We start from the raw sequence: 24,544 nt of genomic DNA on the forward strand, positions 1-24,544 counted from the left end.
GAGGGAGGAGATGACTCCCTGAACCTGGCTTTTGCGTTGCAGATCAGCCTTTATGTAGGACTTGGCCAAAAAAAGCCCCCAGTGAAAGGAAATGGTGTGTGTTGCCAGCAACTTCTTCATTTTAATATTTTTTAACACAGTTGGCTGTATGTAAAACACAGAAGTAAAGAATGCTTAGAATTCCATATGGCAAAATCATTTCAGGTAGTTTTTGCTTTGGGGTTTTAGACCTTGCTTTGATTCCTGAATAAGACACAGAATATTACAAACTAACTGCTCTTGATTGTAATTCAGGTATTTCTGATAAAATACCAAGATTTTGCTTTCTAAAAAAAACCTGAAAAAGTGAGTCTCCAAACGAATTAAAGTTTTGGGTCTTTTTGTTTTGGGGAGAGAAACCTTTTCCTGGGATTAAACTCCCTGAGAAACAGAGAACTAGCGATGTTTAGAAAGTGATGAGGTGTTTTCTCGCTCTTGCGGCTGCTGCATTTCCCCAGAAGGTGGCACTTGGTAACTGTTCCAAACCAGTAAAAGCCTCGCTGCGCCTCTCCGGTGCTGGTTGTCACCGACCCGAAAAGGAACGCGGCCCCGGTTTGTCAGCATCGCGGTCTGCCGTAGGAAGGCTGGAGCCTTCACTGTTACTTTTCTGCTTGTTGTTGAGTGTTTCTGAGTGAGAACCGTATAGCTAAGGGGTTTTCTTCCCCCTCTACCACCCATTACCATTGCAGTAGTCGCTTATTAAAATCAAAGTATACTCCACTTGCTTTCTAGCCAGAAGGTGTTGCTGGAGTAGGTGTTGTTCCAGTCCTCCAAGGTCTTCTGTGAGTGCTTCCCTGGGCTCACCTTCTGCTGAGTTGGAGCCTTTGGAGGGTTGGAACTAGTGGGTTGGTTTGGTGTTTTTTTGTTTGTTTGTTTTGGTTTTTAGTAAATAGGTTTGGTTTCATTATTTCCTCCTAGGTTACAACTCTTCCAAACTCTCTGGTTGGGAACACCGTGCCTCGCCAAAGGATGCGGAAGCGGGCAAAAGTTTTATCTTTGGCTAAAAGGTACTTGGGCTTTTGGGAAAGGGGAAATTCACGCCCCGGAGGCTGGGTTTGTGGGTTTGTGTTTGTGGTGTGGAACCTCTCCCTAGCATAGCACTTTTCCACAGGTGCTGTTTTTTCCCAGCTGTGCCTCGGCCTAGCGTTTTGCTGGGAAGTTTGCTGGAACGGAGTGCTTTATGCAGCACTGTCTCTGGTTTTGCTGAAGAAAGGCGGGAGGGTGGAACACTACTGTTTTATCTACTAGATAATGTGTAACTTGGTACGATGTGCCGTTAGTATTGCAGTCAACCTGTGGTGTCTGTGTAGAGCCCGTACTTAAGACAAATGAGGAGACTTCCTGAACTTTCTGACCTGATTTTCTCTGTAGGATTCTGCGTATTAAGAAGGAGTGTCCAACCCTGCAGCCAAAAGAACCACCTCCCTCTTTGCTAGAGGCGGATCTGACTGAATTTGATGTAAAGAATTCCCATTTGCCATCGGAAGTCCTATACATGCTTAAAAATGTTAGGTAATGTGAAATGGAAAAACAAGTCTGGATTTTGCTTTGGACGGATGTTCAAGTGATCTAAATATTTAGCAGTTTGTCAAGTCTTTACGTCAAGACCAGTTTTATCACTGCATGGTCAGAATCTTTAAGCAGTTGACTGAAAGCTCATCTGAGCATGAGGAAAAAATAAATGACTTCTAATCTTCTAGACACATTAAGAAAATAATCGAATGTGTGGTTTTTTTTTCTTTTTTTTTTTTTTTTTGAAAAGGGACATAGATTAGTGGCCTAAATTTGGGGATAATGATCATAAAGCTTTTCTAACATGAACAGATTTCTGTTAGTACATTTTTAAAATTCCCTTTGGACTATATCAGGTAACTTTTTGGTACAGAACGGTATCGTAATTGGTACGTGTTAATTGGATACCATATTGACAGCTCTCTAAACTGCAGAATCTTTTATTTTTGTGGCTAAAAAAGCTTGCAAACAGAATCAAAGTCAACTTAATCTTCTCAGCTCTTTGGTGGGTTGAGAGGAAGGGATGGGCTTTGTGCCCCTTCAGTCGAGTTTATATTGCTGACACGGCAAAGAGCGTGAGATCTTCAGACCTGTAATTCTGGTTTTGTTTGTGTATGCTCATTTTTCTCCCAGTTCTGATATGATTTAGTCCTGAAGGTCACACACACTGTAATAAAACTGCTATTTAAATCATCTAAACTTCCTGCTGTGGAATTATGATCTCCTATGACTAATTGATGCCGCAGTAGATTTTGATTGATTGGTCCTGTTAAGTGGGAGCTAATGGAGCTGTATGAAGGGCCTTTCTGGTCCTGTGCACAGAATGATCAGGTCGGACGCGTATTTCTGTCTGCCTGGAAGTGACTGACTACTGTCAGAGTTGCACGTTACCTGCGGGAGATGGAATATTCCAAACTTACAAGGACGTGCAGGTGACGGGGATTTTTCCCTTTGTTTCCAGTATTTCTCACGTGTTCTGATTACGTGGACAGGGTAGCTGTACCAAAAGGGAAAGTTCTGAAGGGCGACTTTTTTCATGCAATGTGTGAATCTATTGCAGGTTTTTGTATTTCTTCCCTTTCAAAAGCCATGTTTGCTTAAGGAAGAGTGGATACGCTTCCTTCTGGGCCTGCTGGCATTGCTACTCAAAAAGGAACTCCAGTATTTTCAGTTTTTGGCGTTTCCCAGAGCTCCTGCACTTCTGCGCTGGGGAGTTCTGCTCCTTCTGCCGTGCTGCTGGACCGCTCGGCAGCAGCTCTGGGGTTCCGCTGCTCTCTGCCCCTGGGGCTTTGCTAATTTGGGAAGGGTTTTCCAAGGGCAGTGCCGATTTTAGGTTTCCCTTTGCGTTTTCTTTCCTGCAGGGTCCTCGGCCACTTTGAGAAACCTCTTTTCCTGGAACTGTGCAAGCACATGTTTTTTGTGCAATTGCATGAAGGTGAATACATCTTCCGCCCCGGGCAGATGGATAACAGCATCTACGTTGTGCAGGACGGCAGGCTGGAAGTTTGCATTCAAGAAAGTGTAAGAATAAACTGATCTGCCGTTCTCGAGATAAAGCTGTTGGCATGAATCATTAAGGATTGATTAAACTTAGACATTTGAATCATAGTGATTTAGAAAGGATTACTTCCAACCCTTCAGGGCCATGGTATTTTTAAAGATCAAGGTTTTTAGCTGTGGTCCCCTGTGTCTTCGAAGAGAGAGCGAAACACAGTGCTGACCAGGCATTCTGAAATATCCTCATGTCCCGTAGTTGCATAGTTCTTGAGGGAGGACGGGGTGCAAACGGGCTTTGCACAGCGCTGGAAACGTTCTCCTTTTGGCTGGCAGTTACAGACGTAGGTGTAGAGAGCAGGACAGAGCAAGTTCGCTTCACTCCAGAATATTCTTGCGTGGTAGTTAGCGGGTTTGCCTGGGAGGTGGAAGATTCAGACTCACTTTTGGGTAGACAGGGAAGAGAAATGATGGCTTGTTTTATGGGTGAGTCTTAAAATGTTGAGTGCTAGCCCTTGCGATCCCTTCTGCCAATTTAGACTTTTTTTTTTTTCCCTTCTTCCCGACAGAACTGTGACTTTAGCTTTACTATGTGAACAATTTGCTGATGGCTGAAAATGCAGGGGGTTTGGGTTCATCAATTATCCCAAATTTGATGATTTCCGTATATTTTGGCATTTTGCTGTTCTGTGTTTTGTGCTGCCTCTTGACATGTAGTCCTGCGATAAAGGGAGCTAATTTTGTCTCAGCGTGAGGAAAACTTTTTTTTTTTTTTTTAAATTGATTGTTACATAGCAAAGACAAGCAGGTCACATCTCCCCTTAGACAAAAATGCCTTTCATTTTCTTTTAATTGAGTAGATCACTTTTCGAATGGTGGTTTAAAACTTTGGTGGTTTGAATTAGCACATTTCCATCAGAGCAGAGAGAAAACAAGCATCCAAATTATAATGGGGGACCATTTCTTTTCAGGCTGCTCAGTATCTGGGAGAACGAGAGCAAGTTAAGCTTTGTGAAATGCTCCATATGTGCCCGCTGCGCTGCGGTGAGCCGGCAGTAATCTTCTCTCCTCTGCTTGCAGGACGGAACAGAAGTGGTTGTTAAGGAGGTGCTGGCAGGAGACAGCGTCCACAGCCTTCTCAGCATTCTTGACGTTATCACGGTAAGTTCTTGAACGTGCAGGTTTCCCGCAGTGCCGCTTCGTGTCATGCAGCCTGTCGGGGGAAGCAGGCTTTGAATGTTGCTAGGAAAGAATCAAATGGAAAACAGCTCTTTGATCACTTCTTTTCCTCCTCCCAGGCCTTCGCAGCTGTAAACGTAGCTCTGTGCTGTGTTAGTTGGTTGTGAAACGTGCACTTGGCAGTGTAACACTGGCAATTTCTGATAGGCAATAGGGTTTGAATTATTCTTTTATGGCTGAAAAACTGAGGTATGGTTTGACTTGCTCAAGGTCACAAAGCAGTCAGGAGGAGGACGACCAGGTTAGGGCCCAGAAGTCCAGGCTTTTACGCTGTTTGATTAGTTACTCACTGAATTTATTTTTATTTAGACTAATGAAAATAAATCTGACAGTTGTTATTATTGTAATTATGCTGTGAAACCAGTTGATGAATTTAATTTTTTCCTAATGTGTTAATGTTGCTGGTGACCATCTGAAGGTTGTGCCCTTTGGCGGGCGACAAGATGAGCTAAATGCGAGCTGGGCGTATTTATCGCACAAATTAGCAGGGTGGATTTTGTTTCAGTTGGAATGACAACGTTGGGTTTGGTGAAATTGTCACAGTGCATCTATTTAGGAATACCTCAATTGAAGGTGGTGAATTCATCATCTTCAATAATACGCAAGCGCTTCAAGTGCTTACTTGAAGGGTTTTCACAGTGGAAAGGACGAAGATAATCTGATCAATAAGTTGTTCATATTTGACCTTGTGTCATGTTTCTCTTGTGCTCGGCTGTCTCCTTTCATTAAAGGCTACTGTTACTCTGTGTAAGTAGTTTTAATAATTCTGCAAAGTGTTCTTTGCTGCTTTTAGATGCAAGCAGCGGCATATATATATATATATATATACTATTTCCATAAAACCTATCGAAAGCGATAAACAGTTTTTAAGCTTGGTCACGCTTTCTTCTGTAGGAAGTAATGGCACGTGAATAATTTGGACTGCACAAGTCTAGTTCTTGCTGTCAAATCCATATTAATAGCAGGTTTAGCGGTATCTTTGCCCTTCTTACTTTTCTTAATGACAATATTCTAAAGAGCAGGACCACCACATAGGAACGTTAATACTAGTCATGTTTTTTCCTTTTTTTTTTTTTCTTTTGAATAAATAAGGAGAAATCCTTCTTGTATAACAATGGCTTGTGGTTCTGTTTTTTTTAATGGGTGGTTGCCATTCATTTTGTGTTGTGTTTTTTGTTTTGTTTCTTTTTAAAATTTTCATTCTGTCATTTTTTTTCCTCTCTCATTAGTTACACCACTGATAAATCAGAAATTAAAAATTATTGAAAGTGAGTTGAAAAAAGTTATCAATGTGCGGAAGAGTATATAACCAAAACGTTGCAAATTTTTTTTTTTTTTTTTTTGCTAAATTAACTTGTTCTCATTTGTTTTACAACTCTCTCTTCTTCCTTGTTTCCCGGCTTTGTGAACCGGTTGTTTTATTTCCTCTTCCTTATGCTCCCTGCTGAGTTTAGGTATAGGAGTAGCGTGAAAATGGGCAAGGAAAGAGAAAGTGGCATTGATCAAAATAGAGGAGACTTCTCAGGGGCATTCCAAACTAGTGAACGAGTCGTAGAACTTCCTGCAGGTACCGTAATCTTAATAAAGTTTCACCGTACCGCCAAATGCATGGATCTGACACAAAGAAAGGATGCATTCGGAGAGGATTTGAGTTGTCCAAGCTGGATTTGGGATTTCTTTGACTGATGTTGTAACATCTGACGTCAGGCTGGTCCCCCACTTGGGTGAGAGAAGTGCAAGAAGATTGAGGTTGCTGCAAGAAGTGGTGTGACCTCTTGTTGTTGGAGTGAAAAGAAGGGTCACACAAGAGGTACTTCCTAATTTAATTTTGCAGGTTTTTTTATATTGAAAAATACCCTTGGATCTACTAAATAGAAAGATACCAGCTCTGACTTAAGAGATTTGTGTTGTATTTCCCTCATTCTGAGAAGAGATAAGTGCTGCTTTCTCAAAACTCAGAGGAGAAATGGGAGGCTTTGAATCCAGGCAGATGCCAGCCCTTTCCTGGTATTTTGGAACAACTCTGCCTTGTAATTAATCTGACTCTGAATTGATACTGCCTCTAATATTAAAGAATTGTCTGAACTGAACGTTGTTGATGTCCATGCGCGTGTTTTCAGAAGCTGTTGCCCAGAGCTCGCTCCACCCCTGCACGCAGTCGGATCTCCTCCCGGAATGGTGAATTTTCCTTCGAGTTAAATGGGATGAATAGAGACGGCATTTGATGCCGATTGCTAGGGCTTTGGGGTTTACTCTTCCTTTGTCCTCCATGTGGAGCTGGTATTTGGAAAACCGTGAGCCAGTGGCATAGCTGGAATGAAAAGGAAGAGACTGGGAGGATAATGATCGATTGCCAGTGACCGAAGGGGAAAAACATGAAAGTCTGAGGATTAGAAGAGGCTGAAAAACCACTTGGATAAATGTGAGCTTGCAGGGCTCGCATCTGCTTAAAGGCAAAGTGGACAAGGTAGGTGAGGTTATGGAGAAGTAATCGATCGCTGCGAAGACTTTGGGCTGCAGCAGTGTTGATGTAGCGTGAAGGGTGGCAGGGAGGAGCAGAGGAAGACAAAACCCAAGCAATGGGAATAGGGAGAATGTCCTGGATTTTTGGGTACAAGAAGGAGTTACCACTCCAGGTGGGAGAATGTGAGGCACCTCTGTCTCTTGTAGCAGGTTTCTGAACCAGATTCATTTGGATTTGGCCACTGGCTGTCATCTGGATTCAACGGCAGCTTTAGCTGTGACGTTTGTCACCGGCAGCACTGAATTACTCCATGGCTATTCCAGCAAGGCAGACGTAAATAGTTATCTGCACTCAGAACAAGAAGTTCTCTGTTGAAAAAAAACCCTACTTCAGTACTGATTATAACTTAACTGTTCCTTGTGACCCCGGTATGCAATCGTAAAATATTATAATTTAAACGTGGTATTCTCCGTGTGTGGCTGATTACATTGTATTTGAGAGAACTGACAATTACGGGAACACTTCCTCTCCGCGTTCCTCTGACAGCTTTTAGCGTGTTCCAGACCAATTAGATGTGGTGTTGGCCCTTTCAAAAGCGGGCTGCGCTCACGCAGGGATTTCGAAAAGGAAAAATTATATGCTGGAAAAACTGGAGGGATGGGCTGTTCTTTGGAGAAAAAGGCTGCTGCATCATTATCTGTTATTATCCCCAAACTGGCTTTCTGCGAGCCTGTCAGCATTGGTCTATCCTCAAACAAGCACCGTTCAGGAAAAACCCCCAGACGCTGCACTGGGTAGAATGTCGACCTTGTAAATGTGATACGCGGGGCTTATTTTGCCCTTTTGAATAACTGTTATGGAACACTCTTAGACTTAATGCTTATCTTTTGTCCAGTGACTAAAGACTTAATAGATTTCCTTAGTTTTTCCCTGTGTATTTGGTACAGAGGTTGGTAGGAAATAGAGTTGATGGCAAGCTGATGTACTTAAAAGCATTTGGGTACAAGGAGAATTCCGAATGACTTCTTTGTCTGAAGCCAGGCTGTAAACTAGCCTGGAAAACAGGAATGTTGCATTTATTTTTGGTACAGCAAAAGGCACAGAAATGTAATTTGCTAATTTCTGTACTTAATTAAAAGAAACTCAGGAAAACTGAGGACGCCTGGTGGCTTTGCGCTGTAGGTCAAAGAGATGTTTAAAGTTTCAAATCCCTCAGGAACGTGAAAATCAAAGCTATTAATATCATCCCCAGATTTTATAAAAAGGTCAGCTGAAGTGGGTGTAATTAAGAAATTGACTCCAATTAATTTATTTTCATTTTAGAATCTGCTTCGCCGTGACTTCCAGACCAGCAAGGCAGACAGAGCTGGAGCTTTTATTTCCCAGAGTGGTTGTGGTTGTACAGAATGTCTCCTGTTTGGTTGTGCTGTCGTCTTTAGGCAGGAGTTCTTTTGCAGTGATTGTGTTCGGCTGTCTGATGCTCTGGAAGACTGGCGGGTTTTATCGGTTGTAATCAGCATTTAGCATCTGTGTGTTTAGTGTTTGGAAAAACTTGCCTTCTGCTGCTCCGGAGGAATGAAAGCTTCAGAAGCTTTGACTGTGTTGAAGTAGAAACTCCATTTCTTCCTTAGCTCCTGCTCCATAACACAAAAGGACTCCTTTTATCTTAGAGATATTGGATAAATCAGTTTTTCTTGTATTGTAAATGAATTAATGACTTATAGGTATTCTTTTCAGCATTTACTAATGGAGTAGAAGGGGTGTTGCCTGGAGTTTTTTATGCGAGTGTTTGGCAGTAGTTCTTTGTTAAAATATATTTTGATTCAAGGGGGGAAAATCCTAAACCAGAGGCTTGCCTTCCAGGGTAAAAATCTCTGTATTCTGCCCACTTAGAGTTTTATCTTTCACTGGTTTGTTAATTCTCCGTCTGTTCTTCAGGCGACTCTGGGTGGTCTAGACCCAGTTTATCTCAAGTAAAGAGAAGCTGTTTGGTTTTGTCATTTGGACAATTTCATCTGTATATATGAAGAGATCTATCTATCTACCTTAGAACACAAGGAATCTGCCTGGGTTTTTGCTTATTTCATTATGTATGTAATTACTATACCATTTCTTTTTATATTTTTTGCTGATTGTGTGAGTCTGTGATTGTTACTGCAGCAAATAGCTTGGTTGTTGGTACAGATAAAGTCAACGAGACCTCTTTTCTCTGCAGTCTTGAATAGCTGGAAGTTGAAATACTTCTGTAGTTTGGCTTTGTAATAAAACTGTAACAGAGCCGACAGAGCAGCCAGTCCCCTTAACCTGATAGCCCTTCCTGTAGCTCTTGTTTCTCTCCCTGGGTCTCTGTTTAATGCCGGGGAAGTTGCCGGTGTGGATTCCCCTGACCACGCCGCCCTCATTACACCGCCCCTAGGTCACCGAGCAGAAGTTCAAGGCTTTTTGTGGTCAGACGATGGCTGTCAAGCATATACAAGATCAAAGGAGAAATTTGGGAAGCGATGGGGAGGAATTGGGTCAGGTAATCAGTGGATTAACCTTCTGTCTCCGAAACTTTCTGTTAGGGTCACCCTGCTCCTTATAAAACGGTCTCAGCCCGAGCAGCCGTTCCCTCCACTATACTGCGACTTCCAGCAAGTGCCTTTCAAGACGTCTTCCAGAAATACCCTGAAACTCTTGTTAGAGTGGTACAGGTAAGCTTTGCTGTTAAGTGGAATTTGGGGAGGGGAAATTGCTGTAATTTCGAAGTTACAAAGAAGGCATTTTGAAGTTCAGCAAGCTCACGGTCCTGTTGCAGATATGGAACTGCTCAGTGTAGCTTCTTTCCAAGATCTGGAACAGTTCTGCTGTTCCTCTCGCTCTTAGAATCCTAGGCTTAATGATCTCAGCACTAATCATGTACAGGAAGGAATAATTCGTATATATATCTATATACACACACGCGTTGAATGAGTTTCTGCCTGCGGCAGGCTCTCGCGGGAGCCTGTCCTGCACTGCAAGCTCTTTGGTCCTGGTGGAGTCGAATGTGCTGGCCTGGGCTCTGCATCGTGGTTAAGCACCAACAAGGCTTCAGAACGACTTAGTGTGGACGGGACTGTCGCATCTTCTGAAACAGGACTGATGTACCCCCGGAAGCTGGCTGTCGAGGGGTGATGCTTTGCAAAATTAACAAAATCCAGACCGACGTGTGAATTTCTGCTTCAGAAGCAGCTGCCAGTGCCTGAGGAAAGAGCTGTGCCCCGTGTTAGCTTTCAGCTCACCTTCCTTCGCTTTGCAGGAGCTCAGACAATTTCCAAGTCTTGTACATCCTGCAAGTGGAAGCTGGTGCAGGGGCTGGTGTATTAATGATTTCAGTTTGGAGAGTTTGCCAAGGGGCGCGTTGTTCCGCGGGTACAACAGTCAGACGGGTGCACGTGTCCCAATCAGCCGTTCAGGGCTGTCCTTTTGTTTTACTGTCGCTTCTAAATCTTCTTGCCCTTGCAAACTCTTCTGGTATCTGGATGATTTATGAGTGACACATGAACCTCCTATCGCTGATGGCTGAGGAGAACAGATCATTACACCACTTTAATTTGCTCTGTGAGCGCTGATACAAAAAAGATGGTGGTTTAAGAGTGGGACTAAGCTGGCAGGGCAGAGGAAGGTGAGGTGGCAGCGATGTCCTGTGTTCGAGTGTCTGTAGGGCAGTAGCACAGGCTCTGTATGGGGAAAGCTGGAATAGTTTGTTTTTTTTTTAATGAGGGGGGAAAAAATGGAAGCAAATGCATTTATTTCAAGGCATGTTTATTAATAATGTTTACAGAAAACAAAAAGCATTATTTGGTGTTTGGGAGGAAGGCTTTGGATTCTTGTGCCGTCAAATGATTGTGAAGTCTTGGGTAAATCACTTGAATCTGTCTTTGCCTCAATTTATCGACTGCTAAGAAGGAATTTCAGCTTAGGGTACAGACCGTGTTTTATAAAGCGCTTTCAGGTACTCTGGTACGTAGCTGTATCTACATGCAAGAACGAGTGTGGGAGAATGCTAAATCCATTCCTGTCGCTTTTTGATATCTCGCTTCTAGATCATCATGGTAAGGCTGCAGAGGGTGACGTTCCTCGCTTTGCACAACTACCTTGGTCTGACGACTGAGCTCTTCAACTGTGTAAGTTTGGAGACATTTTATCTGCTCTTCCTCTGCAGCCTGTCTGCGTCTTGGCACAGAGAGGTTTGCCTTTTTTCAGAAGATCGTAAATCAAGCGTTACATATTAATTTAATAATGACAGTACTTGAGAAGTAAGGTGCTTGCTCTAACCAGCCCATAAAATCTAGCCTACGCTGATGCCTGGGGAATGGGGGTGGGGGGAAGACAAGCTTAAATTTCAAGAGTTTGCAGAAGTGCATCACTTCACACTGGTGTCTGCACATCACTCTGCGCGTACATCAGTGTGTTTCAGCAAATCCTGACACGGTAATGATCTGGAGTCACTTCTACCTGTAACAGCTCGAAGGAGGATGTGCCCTTGCTAGAAGAGGACCAGGTCAGGGAGCGCTTAGGCAAACTGGACGTACATAAGTCCGTGGGCCATGATGGGATGCACCTGGGAGTGCTGAGGGAGCTGGCAGGTGTCACTGCAAGGCCACCCTCGATAGTCTTTGATCATCGCGGGTGGGAGAAGCACCCCAGGGGTCGATGCAGGGTCCTGTCCTGTTTAACGTGTGTGGGTGCATGGTTTATGTTTGCCTCTTCACCTTGCTGCGTGCAGCAGAGCCAAGCCATCCCGCTCACCTCTGTGGCAAGTGTCACATCTGGAGGAAGTTCCAGCAAAGCGGTGAAAAGACAAGTGTCTAATGTGTCAGAGGAAGATCGGGGAGAAAAGCTTGAAAAGGCTGGGGAAGCACTGGAAATAGGTAACGTTTCTGGAAATGTGCAGTAACTGTCCTTTGTGACATTCTTTAATTGTTGTGTTATTCTTCAGATGATTTTTTTTTTTTTTTAATTAGAGTAGTTTGGGTTTATCTTAAATCAGTTTCAGATCTGAAGTTTTTGGATAGTCTTTAGCTTTAATAGGGAATTATTACTGTGGTGTTAATGATATCAAGGGGTGAGGGGAAGGGGGAAAAAAAGTGGGTCCTAATGTCGACTTCACAGGAGGAGCTGTGGAAATTCTGTGCTCTAGGTGCTAGCAGAAGCGTTGCTAGGTATGCGTAGGCTTTTGGGTTGAGGTGTCGGTATGCAAGCTGAACCTAGGAAAATAGATTGAGTTGAATTTTGTTTCTGAACCTGATTTTTTTTTTTTAAATTATATCGTAAGCAGGAAGCAGGTCTAAACAGAGTTTAACATTGGTGTTTCGAAACCTTTAACATAGGCTTTAAGTTTTAAGAGTGTGTAGCTAATGAAAGTTTATTTTATTAGGGAGTACTGTGTGTTGACATTTGTGTAACTTTTGTTTCTAAATTTCAGATACGTTGAAGGTTTCTGGTACAGAAAACTCTGAGCCTGTTTTCAGAAGAAGCCTTTCTTCACCTCCCTGCGCAGGGTCTGCGGAGGCTTCCAGTAAGTGGTGCCTGGCAAAATTGTGGGAAATGTGTATCTAATCGTGTAGGGGAAGACACATGCTCTCTGGAGCACTGGGTTTGATAATCTTCCTGTTTGTGTTAGATAACCATCTTGCAGTAGTGCTGCTTCCTAACTCATTTGTCAAAAATTTATTTTATGAAGTAACAAATGGACTATTATCTAAGAGAGCGTTCCCTTGCTGTCTTTATTAGCCAAGGGGAACAGTACGGTAATTTGGCTACTGAGAGACTTGCAAATGAAAAGCTTTATTAATTGATATAACTGAAACAAAGTGAGTTATGATGATATGCTGTCATCTGTCATGCAAAAGATGACACACGATTTTTTGCTTGGCTGATTGTTCCAAAGAGCACGTTACATGGCTTTGTTGCTTTTAGAGGAATGTTTTCTGAGTGGGTAATAAAGGTGATTTATCATTGAATGCTCTGATGAGACATTTATAAGGCTGAGCTGTTTTGATGCCGCAGCATGCATTTCGGTGAACTTCAGTCACCTGCACTGTAGACATCTTCCTCTGAGCCGGCTGTTGATGTCAGCTTCATGTCCAAGTTGGAGAAACCAGGAGTTCTTGGGTGAATCACAGAAGGCATCTGTCTTTGTTAGCTGAATACCAAAGTAACCATCTCGAGGGAGTTGTGAGGTCACGCTCGGATACTGTAGTCATTATGGAGATATTGTTAACAGAGAAGTCACATAAAGTTTGGTCAGTGGAATAAAGGTACCCTGGATACATGAGAAGACACACATACTGCTTACATTGAGTCTTACATGGTTTGGGAGATCAGAACACACTGTGAGGGGTTAGAGAGTAGGGAGGAGGGAGAGAGGATGGAGACAGGCTGAGGGGGCCTTTAGCGCTGAGGCCTTCCCCCACTGTAAGGTTTCTAATGCTTGGTGCTATCACGTTAAGCTGGTGGTACGTACAGAAGAGAAGAATGGGTAGTTGCTTAATTTCTAACAAGAGAGAGTTGATTCACTTCCTCTTCAATTCCTGCTATACAACGTCCCAGTTACAGCTTTTCATACCTCCCACGTTACTGTCCAGAGGGATGCATGTAGCAAAGAAATCGTATTTTGGCTAGTGATGAGTAGATCATCTTTCTGAACTAGAGAAACAAATTAAGGGAAAATATTGAACTGACCCATGGAAGTCTTGGCTTTATTTTCCTGTGTATTAGGTTGTTTTGCACTGTGCATTATAAAATGTACCAGCAGACCTGATTTGGTGGTGCTCACTTGAGCCTCTGAGCGCAGCCGCTTGCCCGTGGTGGATGTAGCAGCTCGGTGAGATCTGCCCCAGCAGCCCTGGAGCTTTAGGGCAGAGCCCGTGCCTGTTCCCAGAAGCTTTCGTGTGGAAGGATCCCTGTGTACTTAACAGTGGATCTGTCCGTTTCATAGAATCACAGAATGGTTCGGGTTGGAAGGGACCTTAACGCCCACCCAGTGCCACCCCCTGCCCTGGGCAGGGACACCTCCCACCAGCCCAGGTTGCTCCAAGCCCCGTCCAACCTGGCCTTGAACCCCTCCAGGGATGGGGCAGCCACAGCTTCTCTGGGCAACCTGGGCCAGGGGCTCACCGCCCTCACACCAAAGAATTTCTGCCTGAGATCTCATCTAAATCTCCCCTCTTCCAGTTTGAAACCCCATGTCCTGTCATTACACTCCCTGATCCAGAGTCCCTCCCCATCCTCCTGCAGGCCCCCTTGAGGGACTGGAAGGGGCTGGAAGGTCTCCCCGGAGCCTTCTCTTCTCCAGGCTGAACCCCCCCAGCTCTCTCAGCCTGTCCTCACAGCAGAGGGGCTCCAGCCCTCCCAGCATCTCCGTGGCCCGCTCTGGCCCTGCTCCAACAGGTCCATGTCCTTCTTGTGCTGAGGGCTCCAGAGCTGGACGCGATACTCCATCAAATACTCCATTTGTCCTTCCTTTCTCCTTTTATGTGTCATAAGAGTTATATCAGGGTACACAGAGCTTAGCAGAGAGAGCAAATTAATTTTTACTGACAGAAGAGTGTATCTAATTGGGTAATTATGATTTGCCTCCGTTAACAGAGCTGATTTCTGCTCACTGCACTGAGGTTACAGTCACTCTTTATCTTGCACAGAAAGTATCTTGATGTCTGTAATGAAAAGATCAAGATCTTCCTCCAGATTCTATTCCTTTCCCATAATGTGTGTTCAGACTCCATGGGAATATTGATTATGACGATTATTGATCCAGCGAAGTGAGAACTGTCTGTTATTAGAGTCATACAGGTGCCATTATCTCAGCATCTGTTTGATTTGCTTGGCTGATTTGAATTAACAAAAACTGCTAAAAATTACTTTGGGGAAAACATTCTTGCCTCGGTTGCCTCTGGGGTTGGGGTGTGAACTGGTTCTTCTGGTTTTTGTGTCGTTATCTAGCTTGAAATGTGGCCACTGTGTAGGTGAGGGCAGTAAGTGGTGAAATAGGGTCCCCTCAGCTCCTGCCGGGCTGCTCTTTAGGTACCATAACCCTTCACGTTAGGGTACTTCATGGAGGGGTAATGAGGCCACGTGGAGTATCTGGGCACAAGAATTAGATAAATGATATAAAACAATGGGATCTCTTGTATGTGATAACTTCATCGGTTTTATTGTTCTTGGAAATAAATATTCCCAACTTGACTGCCATTTAACCTTAAAAAAAATTATCTTTTATTGGTTGGTTTGGGTGGTTTTTTTGCTTTTCCCTCTTCAAAACTGAAGCCATCCAGACAGGCGCGTTGGAAGGATGCGTTCTAACAGGAACCCGCGTTAGGAAGAGCGGGTGTTTCGGTGAGCGCTTAGAAGGGGAAAGGCTGCGGGGACCCTGTCACCTGCCACTGCTTGTGCAGCCACTTCCACCCCAGCAGCGTGTGGGATGCCGGCGAGCGTGTGCTCATCGCACAGGACTGCGTTCCGCTCCCTGGTTTCCCACTGCCTTCTGTTCTTTTGACTCAACAGTTCTCGTTAAAGCTCGTTCCGCTGGATCCTTCCTAACTCCCATTTGAGCAACAAGACAGTTTAATTAATCACTGTGTGGGAAGCTTATATCTGTGACTGAGATGAAGACTTCTACTTTGAATAGAAGTCTAGTAGACATAAGCTTTCACTCTTAGAATGCCTCCTCTTTTTCCTCTCTCTGATTATTTTTTTTTTAATACGCAAAGCTATGTAGAGGATGCTTTTCGTGCCTACATGCCCATTATCAGATTATTTAGGTTGAACCTGAGAAGCGTGTGTTTAGATTTCAAATGCACTTGGTGTACGGGGGCTCAGTAATTACGCTGACACTGTGATTTGGGGGGCAGTGTAATTGACGGGGAGTCAAATCAGCCCATATGGAGCTCCGTGCTGCTAGTTCTACGGGCCCAGCTTTTTTTTTTTTGTTTATAACTAATTTAGGGTCTTTAGTGCTGCAGTGTGTATGAAATTGGGGTAGTAGCATCAACAGCTCTTTGGTGTGTGTCTTATGGCTTGTATGTTTTGCTGATGACAATCTTTGGGGCAACTTGCTGGCTTTCTTGGCTGGAGGCCGCTCGTTAGATGATGTTGTGACCCCAGTGGCAGATGTGGATTTACTCCGTGCAAAGATTTGCTCGCATTTGTAGATAACGTGGCAGAGAGTACTCTGAGGTGGATCTGAATCGTTGTGACAGCCGGATTCTCTCCTTGTCCTAGCTGGGGTGGAGATAGGAGCCAAGCTCCTTCAGAAATGAAATAATTGTATTTTTAAAATTAAATTTATAGACAGCTGTTCATGGGAGGGTAATATTTTTCACATGTATGTAACAAGGGTGTAAATACAGGGCAGCTCCATGCTTCCAAAAGCTAACTTTTCAAAGATCGGGGAAATTCTAGGCAAACTCCAGTGTGTGTGCGTAGAGAGGGGACGGGGGAGAAATTGAAAATTCAGAAATTTGAACCCCATTCAACAGTCAGCAAAGACAGTTGCTTTTCCTGAGGGCCTATCCTATTTTTGAGCAGCAGTTTGTATTTAAAAAAAGCAAAAGTATAAGAACAATGTAGTAACAGAAGGAAAAAGGCGTAAGGGAGAAAAGTTAAACTTTTCTGATCGCAGTGTATTTTTGACGTATATGAGGCATAGAAATATGATAGGAATGATTATAGGTTTATTTGTTAAAGGAAATTGCAATCCCTGCATGATTCTTAAACTCTCCTGTAAATCGTCAGGCAGGTATGTGGGTGTCCCATCCTAGGTAATTACTGAAGCCTTTCCCAGTTAGGGTTGTGTTATTGATTATCTCGGAGAAGTTCCTGGAAGGTGGACGGGACAGCCAAGGAGCTAATATAATATAATTAAGATGTATTAAAATTGGGAAATAGGGAATAGACGTTGTTAGTGACTTCAAATTCATGAATTAAATAAGTGAGAGCCGTAAGGGAATTCCTTACGTATCTCTCGGCACATGACGTGCACTGAAAATTTGGACAAGTTGTAGAGAAGGTCTGAAATTATTTTTGGCATTGGAGGGAGGATGCTTTCTATGGAGAGACTTTTAAGAAGTTGCTGATCATAATATTCTCCTTATGAAAGCTCCTGCAACATATCAGGAACAAAAAAACTTCTTTGATTTGGTTAATAAGGTTAACCGAGGTTAACCAAAGGTTACTACGACTCATTTCCTGCAAACAATGAGGAAAATCTGTTTGGTGGACTTGCCCCTTCCTGATAACCTTTGATCTGAATGACTCTGTTTTGTCGACTCCAAAATAATAATTGTTCTCTGTACGGGACTCGGATGTGGGAATTCTGGGACACGTTAGGACACGAGCTCAGATGAGAAGATGTAAAGTTCCCATCAGATCTTCCAGGTCAAAATGAAGTAGGGAATGAATAAGAATATGAAGATGCTGCTTTCTATTTTATCCTCAGCTCCAGAAACGAACAAACAAGCAAAAAGTTGCTCGACTTCATGGGCTATCTGCTATTTTTGAGAAACTGCAATAACGGAGGTGTTTAAACAAATGGTTTTTATATTGCTCGTAGATAACTCCAGCAGCGCAAAGTCAGACATGGGCATGGCGTATGACAGAGCCCGGGTGCACTTCGGCTTGGAGGAGGCGGCCAGCGCTCCTGTGGTGGGCAAGGTGGGTCTGGGTTCACCTGCTCTGGGTGACCCTGCTCTGGCAGGGGGTTGGACTGGGTGATCTCCAGAGGTCCCTTCCAGCCCCGACCATTCTGTGATTCTGGGTCTGGTCCTGCGCGGGCACCAGCGCGGGGCTCCCTCCCAGCCTCGCTCCCTCCGGCTTGTACGTCTCTTCTCCCTGAGTTGGAAACGCTGCCCTTGCAGCTCCGCACGAGTTGCGGTATTTGGTGGTCTTGTATCGGTGTCTTTTAACTTACAGCTGTTTCAGTTGATTTTTTGGTGAGTGTTCAGGCTTTTCAGTGCAGATCTTGAAATTCTGTGGAGATTCCCTTGGCAGGGAATGGGAAAGCCCTGCTGCAGCGTCTCCATTCCAGGTATTGCCTTCCTCTGTCTCTTGAAAAGGATTATTTGGAAAGGTAAATTTCTCAGACCGTGTTTTGTGAGAACTACTTTGCAGCAAGGAATTACAAACTTGTATCAGCCCGTGATTCCTGTAGGTTTTCAGTCATGGTTTATAAATCTGATTTTCTTTTTGTGGTCTGCTTTTTATGAATACTCACCTGGACGTTAAGAGCACAAAAAGGCTCTTGAATTATACAACTGCAACCCAAAATTCAAAGAGAAACTGTGGCTCAGTGTGACCTTGATGGACATTTTATCTTTCCCTCCATCTTTGTATACAGTGTTGATTGAGGTTTAGTTCTGTCAAGCTGGCAGCTGCCCACTTTCTGGAAAGTCTCTTGTTCTTCCCTTTCGCAAGCTGTGATGAGTAACTTTGTTTGACTTGAGCGTCAAGCTTTGCAGAAAAGTACGAGGATAATGAAGTTAGCAAGCTGTTGTTTTTTTGGAAACCTAGCCTTTTTTTTTTTTTTTTTTTCTTTTCTCCAGGCCACCAGTTGTGGTGGATGGAGAACACAGACGATACGGCGAGTTTGTGCTGGGCGGGTGCCAATTCTAATGTCTAACCCGATACTTGTGTATCTGCTCTTTGCAGTCCATACTGAAGAAGACTGTGACGGTGACAGAAACTCCTTCAGCAGTTTTCCATTACAGTGCTGCGCAGGATTCCTGCAGTAGCAAACATGTTGATGCCATCGTCGAAGCAGCAAAGAAAGACCTTTCCACCTTGATGAAACTTGACGTAAGTGATTGCAGGAAGAAATGGCTTTGGTTTTGCTTTTCGTCTCATTCTGCCGGGCACTAAAAAGTAAATTGCCTCCCTAGCACAGTGTAGACTAGCTGAATGTTTTATTCTCTAGGCACTTGAAGTTAATAGCGGGACTGAAATAAATCTGAATTATTCTGCCCTTTGAAAAGACCATACTGAAATGCACTGCTTGAATCTTTTTCTCGCTGTGTACACGTCTTTCCATGGGAGAATTAAACGTGAAATTTCTGCCGCCTTGTAATTTCGCGCTCTCGCGTACTATGTGAAGAAGTTATGTAAAGTTGTTCAGGCGATTGCTGAATCTGTTCCCCCTGTTGGCGTAGCATCCGAGCGCCTCGTTGGTTTTTGGGATGGACTCTCTGTGTTTGGCCTTTGGCCCTGAGCACGTCTCACAGCTGAGTGACCGCGTGTGCCCGTTCCGAGGTGACTGCCGGGTGCCCTCGCAGTCCTTGCTGAGCGCGGCTCCTGCTTCGCACCTTCATGTCGTGAGAAGGAATGAAAATGTTTGTTTTCATCGTTCCTATGAATTCCAGCTGCATTTCCTTACAGAGGTGTGGCTGTTCGTGCAGCTATCGGACAATCTGGGAAAATCGTACACCTGTCTGTATCGCTCACAGATATCCTGGTTTTATTACAGCGTGTGTTTCACGAACTTGAGCCTGTCACCGCTGCCAGAGGGCTGGGCACGGCTGCTGCCTCCTCCGCCTCGGCTGTAAGAGCTCTCGCCAAACGGCGCTTGCTAGAAATGAAAGGATTTTACTCTTGGATTTTAACATTCCCTGCTGACTTCCGCATTATTCCCCTTGCACCTTCAAAACCTTGGTCGTGATCTTTCAGCTGCCAGCGGAGAGGCTCCACATCCCGCCCTGTGTTGTCGCTGCATTGACTAAGGGTGCGGAACTGTCTGTGAGTCCGCAGGGGACGTAGCTTGTTACGTTAGTTTTCAGGTTTTTCAGGCGTTTATATCCTCCTGAAAAGGCTACGGACTATTTTAGAAGCAGTTCTCGTTACAGATGGGGTAATGTAGGACTAGGTGCTTTCATCTGTTCTGTTCCGCCTTCTGTTCTCCGTAGGACTGGCCTCAGGCTCCGCTTGTGACACAAGTTTGTATCCAATATACAACCGATGTCTTCCTTCTCAGACGTATCGGCTCACGAGCCAAAATTCCAAGATCACTACCCACTACAGCACCTTTTTTTTTTTTTTTTTTTTTATTTTTTGTAACATAGACTAAGTTTCTCAATAATTAATAAGTAAACAGATTAGAGTTGAAGATGAATTGGAACAGTATCCTTAAAATGCATCACCTTTTCATGTGTATATACACACACAGTATTTTTAACATGAAGATCTAAATAGTAATTAAAGAAGGCAGGCTTTTCAAACTTTGTTGTTACAACAGCTCTGTTTTTCACAAGCAAATAAGAATCTGTTGGACCACAGCCAAATGCTAGAAATCTCATTGAAAGGTCAACGTTAATTTTTATTTTTTTCTGTGCGGTATAGCAAAAGTCGATTCTTCTACAGGCAATGGAAGAAAAGTCTTATTGTGTTTAGAATATTTGTGTTCAGTACTGCTTACATAAAGGAAGAAAATGAATTCTGTAAGCTCTTCTCTTAAAAAAAAAAAAAAAAAAAAAAAATTAGCTCAGATCTTTTATTCCTTAGCTGGCTGGAGGCATTTTAAGATGTCATTTTTCAGAGCAGCCAATCAGTGTGAAGAAAATCAAGACCTTTTGACGGCAGATGGTGGTGGTTTGTTTTTTGGTTGTTTCGTTGTGGTTTTTTCCATGAGACTGAAAGAGAGAGAGAGAGAGGAGGGGATGATTTACGGTAGGGGAGAGGCAGTATTGTTTCAAATAACCCTTAGGTATCTGACTTCATAATTAAGATTTCCTTTTTTTCCTTTTGTTGTAAATAACTTGAATTCCTTGGGTCACCGTCATGCATGGTTTTCACTCTCATACAACTTTGACATGTTCTCAGCTTTATCTGCCGTTACGAGAGTTAAAGAACGCTGCAGAGCGTACGTTCTTGGGAGTTACGAGGGGATTGGGTCCCTGCCTTGGACAAAAAAATAATTTGTCTGTCCCAGTTCATTACTGCTTTTGTTTATTGTTTATAAGTGGTTTGTGCTTTTGCTTCTGCATCGTAACCCCCTGCTACCTTATTTTCTGTTATAGTAACCCAAAGAAACTCGCTGTGAAATGGGTTTTGTTGCGCCAGCGACTTCTTTTCCTGAGAGCTAGTGGCTGGAGGGGATCAGTGCGGAGTTATTTAGCTCAAACCGTGTAACCGTGCCACGCTGAGTTTGGGGGGGGTGGTCTTGCCCATTCAAGAGAGAAGATACAAGACAGGATGGATCTTGCCTGGGATCTTGTTCCTCAACTCCTTTGTTGCTTAATCAGGGTCGGAACAGCCCAGAAAAGTAGGATTTCAAGGGCTGCTTGGAGGTCGTTCAGTCTCTTCTCATGCCCAAGGCAGAATCAAATATTGCTAAGTCATTTCTGGCAGGTTTTTGTCTAAGCTGGTCTTAAAGATCTCCGATGCTGAGGGCTTCGCAGCTTTGTGTGCAATCTATTCCGAGGCTTCAGAAGCCTTAGATGTGAAGAAAATCTTTGCAATAATTTCTGTTAGAGCTAATGCCGCCAAAAAACCCACATTGATAAGTCAAGCTCGTTAGGGAGATTGTATTCTCTTGCTGTGAGATACTTTTCATAGTTAAAACTTTAAGTATAGGTAATACTATACAACCATAAATGTATAAATATAGGAAAAAAACCATTATAGAAATTAGTTGAGTTGATATTGCTGAACTGAAATATTTTGACAGGTGCTTGTCAGGTTCTTTGCATTGGCTACGTTCCCATGAAACAGATTGGTTTCAATAAAACTATTTTTTGATGAAAATCTGTTCTTTTTATCAGCTGTAGGTGTAAAGAATAATTCTGATGATTTCGCTTGCTCCTTTCCCACCCCCCCCAACTGAAAACGAACCGAAAATGTTATGCCAGGTTTTTCTGGCATAACAATTACGACGATAAAATGTTTACATCTCTGTGATGTTGTTTTCCTGCTGTGATAAGGTTAATGATTCTGGGCTGATTCTGCTGTGCTGCTTGCGCTGAATTGTACCGTGCTGTGCCTGCAGCTCTCGCTTTTAGCGGTTCTGCCCCCGTGGCCAAATGCTGGACACCGGAGCGTCCGCCTTTGCCCCGCAGAGGTGCTGCTCGGGGCCGGGGCTGCACTGTCCTCTTTAGCGTAAAGCAAGAATCACATAATTGAGCCTCCGTTTTTTTCCTTACCCATCTGGGTGATGATAATAAGACGTTGAGCTCTTGAAGATTTGCTGGTTTGAGTGAAAGTTTTGCCGAAGCAAAGGTGGCCTGAAGCGCGAGGGCTTGATAGGGACTGTCTGTGGGACACCAGATTGCGTGGGCAGATCTTTGAGAGGCAAGAAAATTCTCTCCGTGCCTGGTGGTGTTATGTATCTATCCCGAGATTGTGGTGGTGACCACCTTCGGAGCTGGGAAGGAGTCGGCTGACGCACGTGTAACCAGATCAGCGCCTTGCCCCACGGGCAGGGTTTGGGGTTGAGCCCAAGCCCAGGACAGGCTCTTGGACAGCCCCTGCATCCTGCGTGCTCTTCCATCGGGAGGAAAATTCCCACTCTCCTGTGCAGTCCACGTGTGCACGCACACAAAAACTCATTACTTTGGGGAAGCTTTTGGTCTACAACGTGTATGAAAATCTGCTGCGCCTGTGGAGCTGAGCTGTGTGACCAGGGAAGGGCTGAGATAACACAAATGGTAGATCGTCTTGTCCAGTTCCCCCATGGTGTAGGCAGTCTCTTCTGGCTTCACTGTCCTTTGAAAACAACTTCGTATTTCATGATTTTACTGACAGCTTATATAGGTCTCCCTTCATTACAGACCCTTAAAAGAGTCTGGGGGCAAAACTGACAAATATAAAATCCTTTACGAATCTAAGTCTGAGCAATTGAAATGTATTAGACCTTTTTTCTTCTGGAAGAAACATTTGTTGGGTAAAGAAATATTAAAATCATGCACCATATTTTAAAGAGATTCAAGTATTTGCGATGTCATCTTCAGTAATTATTATTACTTTATTTGCTTTATTTCAATGCTTCCTCACATTCTTGGATCTTTACATGTGCACAGACAAGTAAATTGTGTCCCCCCCCGGCCCCTTTCTTCTCCAGGACCCTTTGTTGCTCAATGGCAAAGTGACGCTGCATCAGGTTACTGCTGGGACCGTGCTGTCGCGGCAAGGAGATCAGGTGGGTGAGCGTCGTCTGGGAGCAGAGAGAACGTAAGTCTGGCTTAGCCTTTCCTCCAACCATAAGGTTTTATGCACATTGATGATGATAAATAACAAATCCCCCCCGACCCTTCCCGAGCCTTCTCTTCTCGAGGTGAAGCAATCCCGGCTCTCGGCCTTTCTGCGCAGATGGAGCCACATCGGAGCCAGCGCCGAAGGCTGGTGCCCGTCTCCGTTCGGCTTTCGTGTACCTTCATGTGAAGGTGTGGGGTAACAGACCTCCGTCCTTCCTGAGGGTGTATGGGGACCGCACAGCCCGTTCTCGTGCCCTGCACTGCAGCCTTTCCCTGATGGCACTCAGTTGCAGTATTTCTTTTTTTTACCCCCGTACAACAGAAATCCAGTGTTGTTTGTTTATAGCAAAGTGTCTTTCGGATATAACGAGATTCATTTCTGGTATTACAGTGTAAATAAGACAAGCTTATGCAAAGCAATTGAGGGGTGGCTTCAATTACGGTGCTGAAGTGAAGCTGCTGACCTGCGATGTCCCTCGTCCTGCTGCTGCAATTACCCCATTATCTCCATTTGCAATTCTGCTGTTATTTCTTGAGATCGTACAGATGCAGCCTTCATTTTTCATAACCATACAAAGAGAAACACGTTTTTCAATATTGTGGCTGCTTAGTTTTAAATATTCATAACCTGCTTTTAATAATTCACCATTGTGTCTCATTTTATCACCTAATTGTTCAAAAACTATAGGGAGCTTTCTGGAAAACAAATCGGTCATGGTAGTACTGTCACTGCGATAATTGCCTTTAAAACCTTTGGGGATTTTATTGAGCTCTCTTTCCATTTTCTGCAGGATGTTAATGTTTGCTTTGTGGTCTCGGGCATGCTTCACGTGTACCAACGGAAGATAGACTCGGAGGAGGACACCTGTCTCTTCATTACCCATCCCGGAGAGCTCGTGGGCCAGCTCGCCGTCCTGACTGGGGAACCGCTGATTTTCACCATCAAGGCCAACCGAGACTGCAGCTTCCTGTCTATTTCCAAGTCCCATTTCTATGAGTGAGTTCCGCCATGAAGCAGATAGGGATTTTTTTTTTTTATTTTTCATTTTTTTTTTTAATTTTTTATGGCCCTTTTGAACGAATGGGAGTGGTGGATGTATGTGTGGCATAGCACTGCTACGATACGCCCTGTAACAAACCAGACAGCTTACGCGAGGGTTTTAAGCGCCCAGATGAGCTCTGACCCATCTGTCAGATGGTTTTATCTCCAGCAAGAGGTAATGCAGGGAGCGTGGTCATTTTAAATGGTGGTATCTTTGTTCCAGGTTCATAGAGCACTTAACCCAATCAGGTGTGATTTATGACCCAAGGCTCATACACTTCACAATCCAAACTAAGAAAGTCTGGCCAGAGCCTGTGCTTTGCTGGTTAAGTGCTTCTTTGCCAGGCCCTTTCGCTTAGATCCATTATTCCTTTTGGCTGGACAACCACCCCAGTTCTGTCTCCAAACACAGCCCGGGCCGTTGGATGTGCTATGAATGATTGGTCTTGGTGTAACTGTAGGTTTTCAATGCTCACTAATAGAATAGGTCAAAGAATAAAGCCTGCAAGACACTATTTTTTTGCAAGGCAGGTTCCTTTCTGGACTTTGGAAGTAGTG

At 43.9% G+C, this 24,544-nt stretch overlaps 1 protein-coding gene across 3 annotated transcripts in view; it reads left to right on the top strand.

Annotated features, from left to right (window-relative positions):
• The window catches only part of PNPLA7 (patatin like domain 7, lysophospholipase), a 137,552-nt gene that overhangs the window by 7,007 nt on the left and 106,001 nt on the right, over window positions 1-24,544 (top strand). For all 3 annotated transcript variants that reach the window (XM_074609343.1, XM_074609344.1, XM_074609345.1), the window contains exons 5-16: window positions 958-1,046; window positions 1,411-1,551; window positions 2,913-3,072; window positions 4,126-4,206; window positions 9,313-9,441; window positions 10,813-10,893; window positions 11,496-11,640; window positions 12,195-12,287; window positions 17,322-17,422; window positions 18,416-18,562; window positions 22,812-22,889; window positions 23,736-23,941. In XM_074609343.1, coding sequence (XP_074465444.1) covers window positions 958-1,046; window positions 1,411-1,551; window positions 2,913-3,072; window positions 4,126-4,206; window positions 9,313-9,441; window positions 10,813-10,893; window positions 11,496-11,640; window positions 12,195-12,287; window positions 17,322-17,422; window positions 18,416-18,562; window positions 22,812-22,889; window positions 23,736-23,941 — 1,451 coding nt within the window. The remainder of the gene's footprint in view (window positions 1-957; window positions 1,047-1,410; window positions 1,552-2,912; window positions 3,073-4,125; window positions 4,207-9,312; window positions 9,442-10,812; window positions 10,894-11,495; window positions 11,641-12,194; window positions 12,288-17,321; window positions 17,423-18,415; window positions 18,563-22,811; window positions 22,890-23,735; window positions 23,942-24,544) is intronic.

This window comes from Larus michahellis, chromosome 15, assembly GCF_964199755.1.
Source record: "Larus michahellis chromosome 15, bLarMic1.1, whole genome shotgun sequence".
Taxonomy (NCBI): Eukaryota; Metazoa; Chordata; class Aves; order Charadriiformes; family Laridae; genus Larus; species Larus michahellis.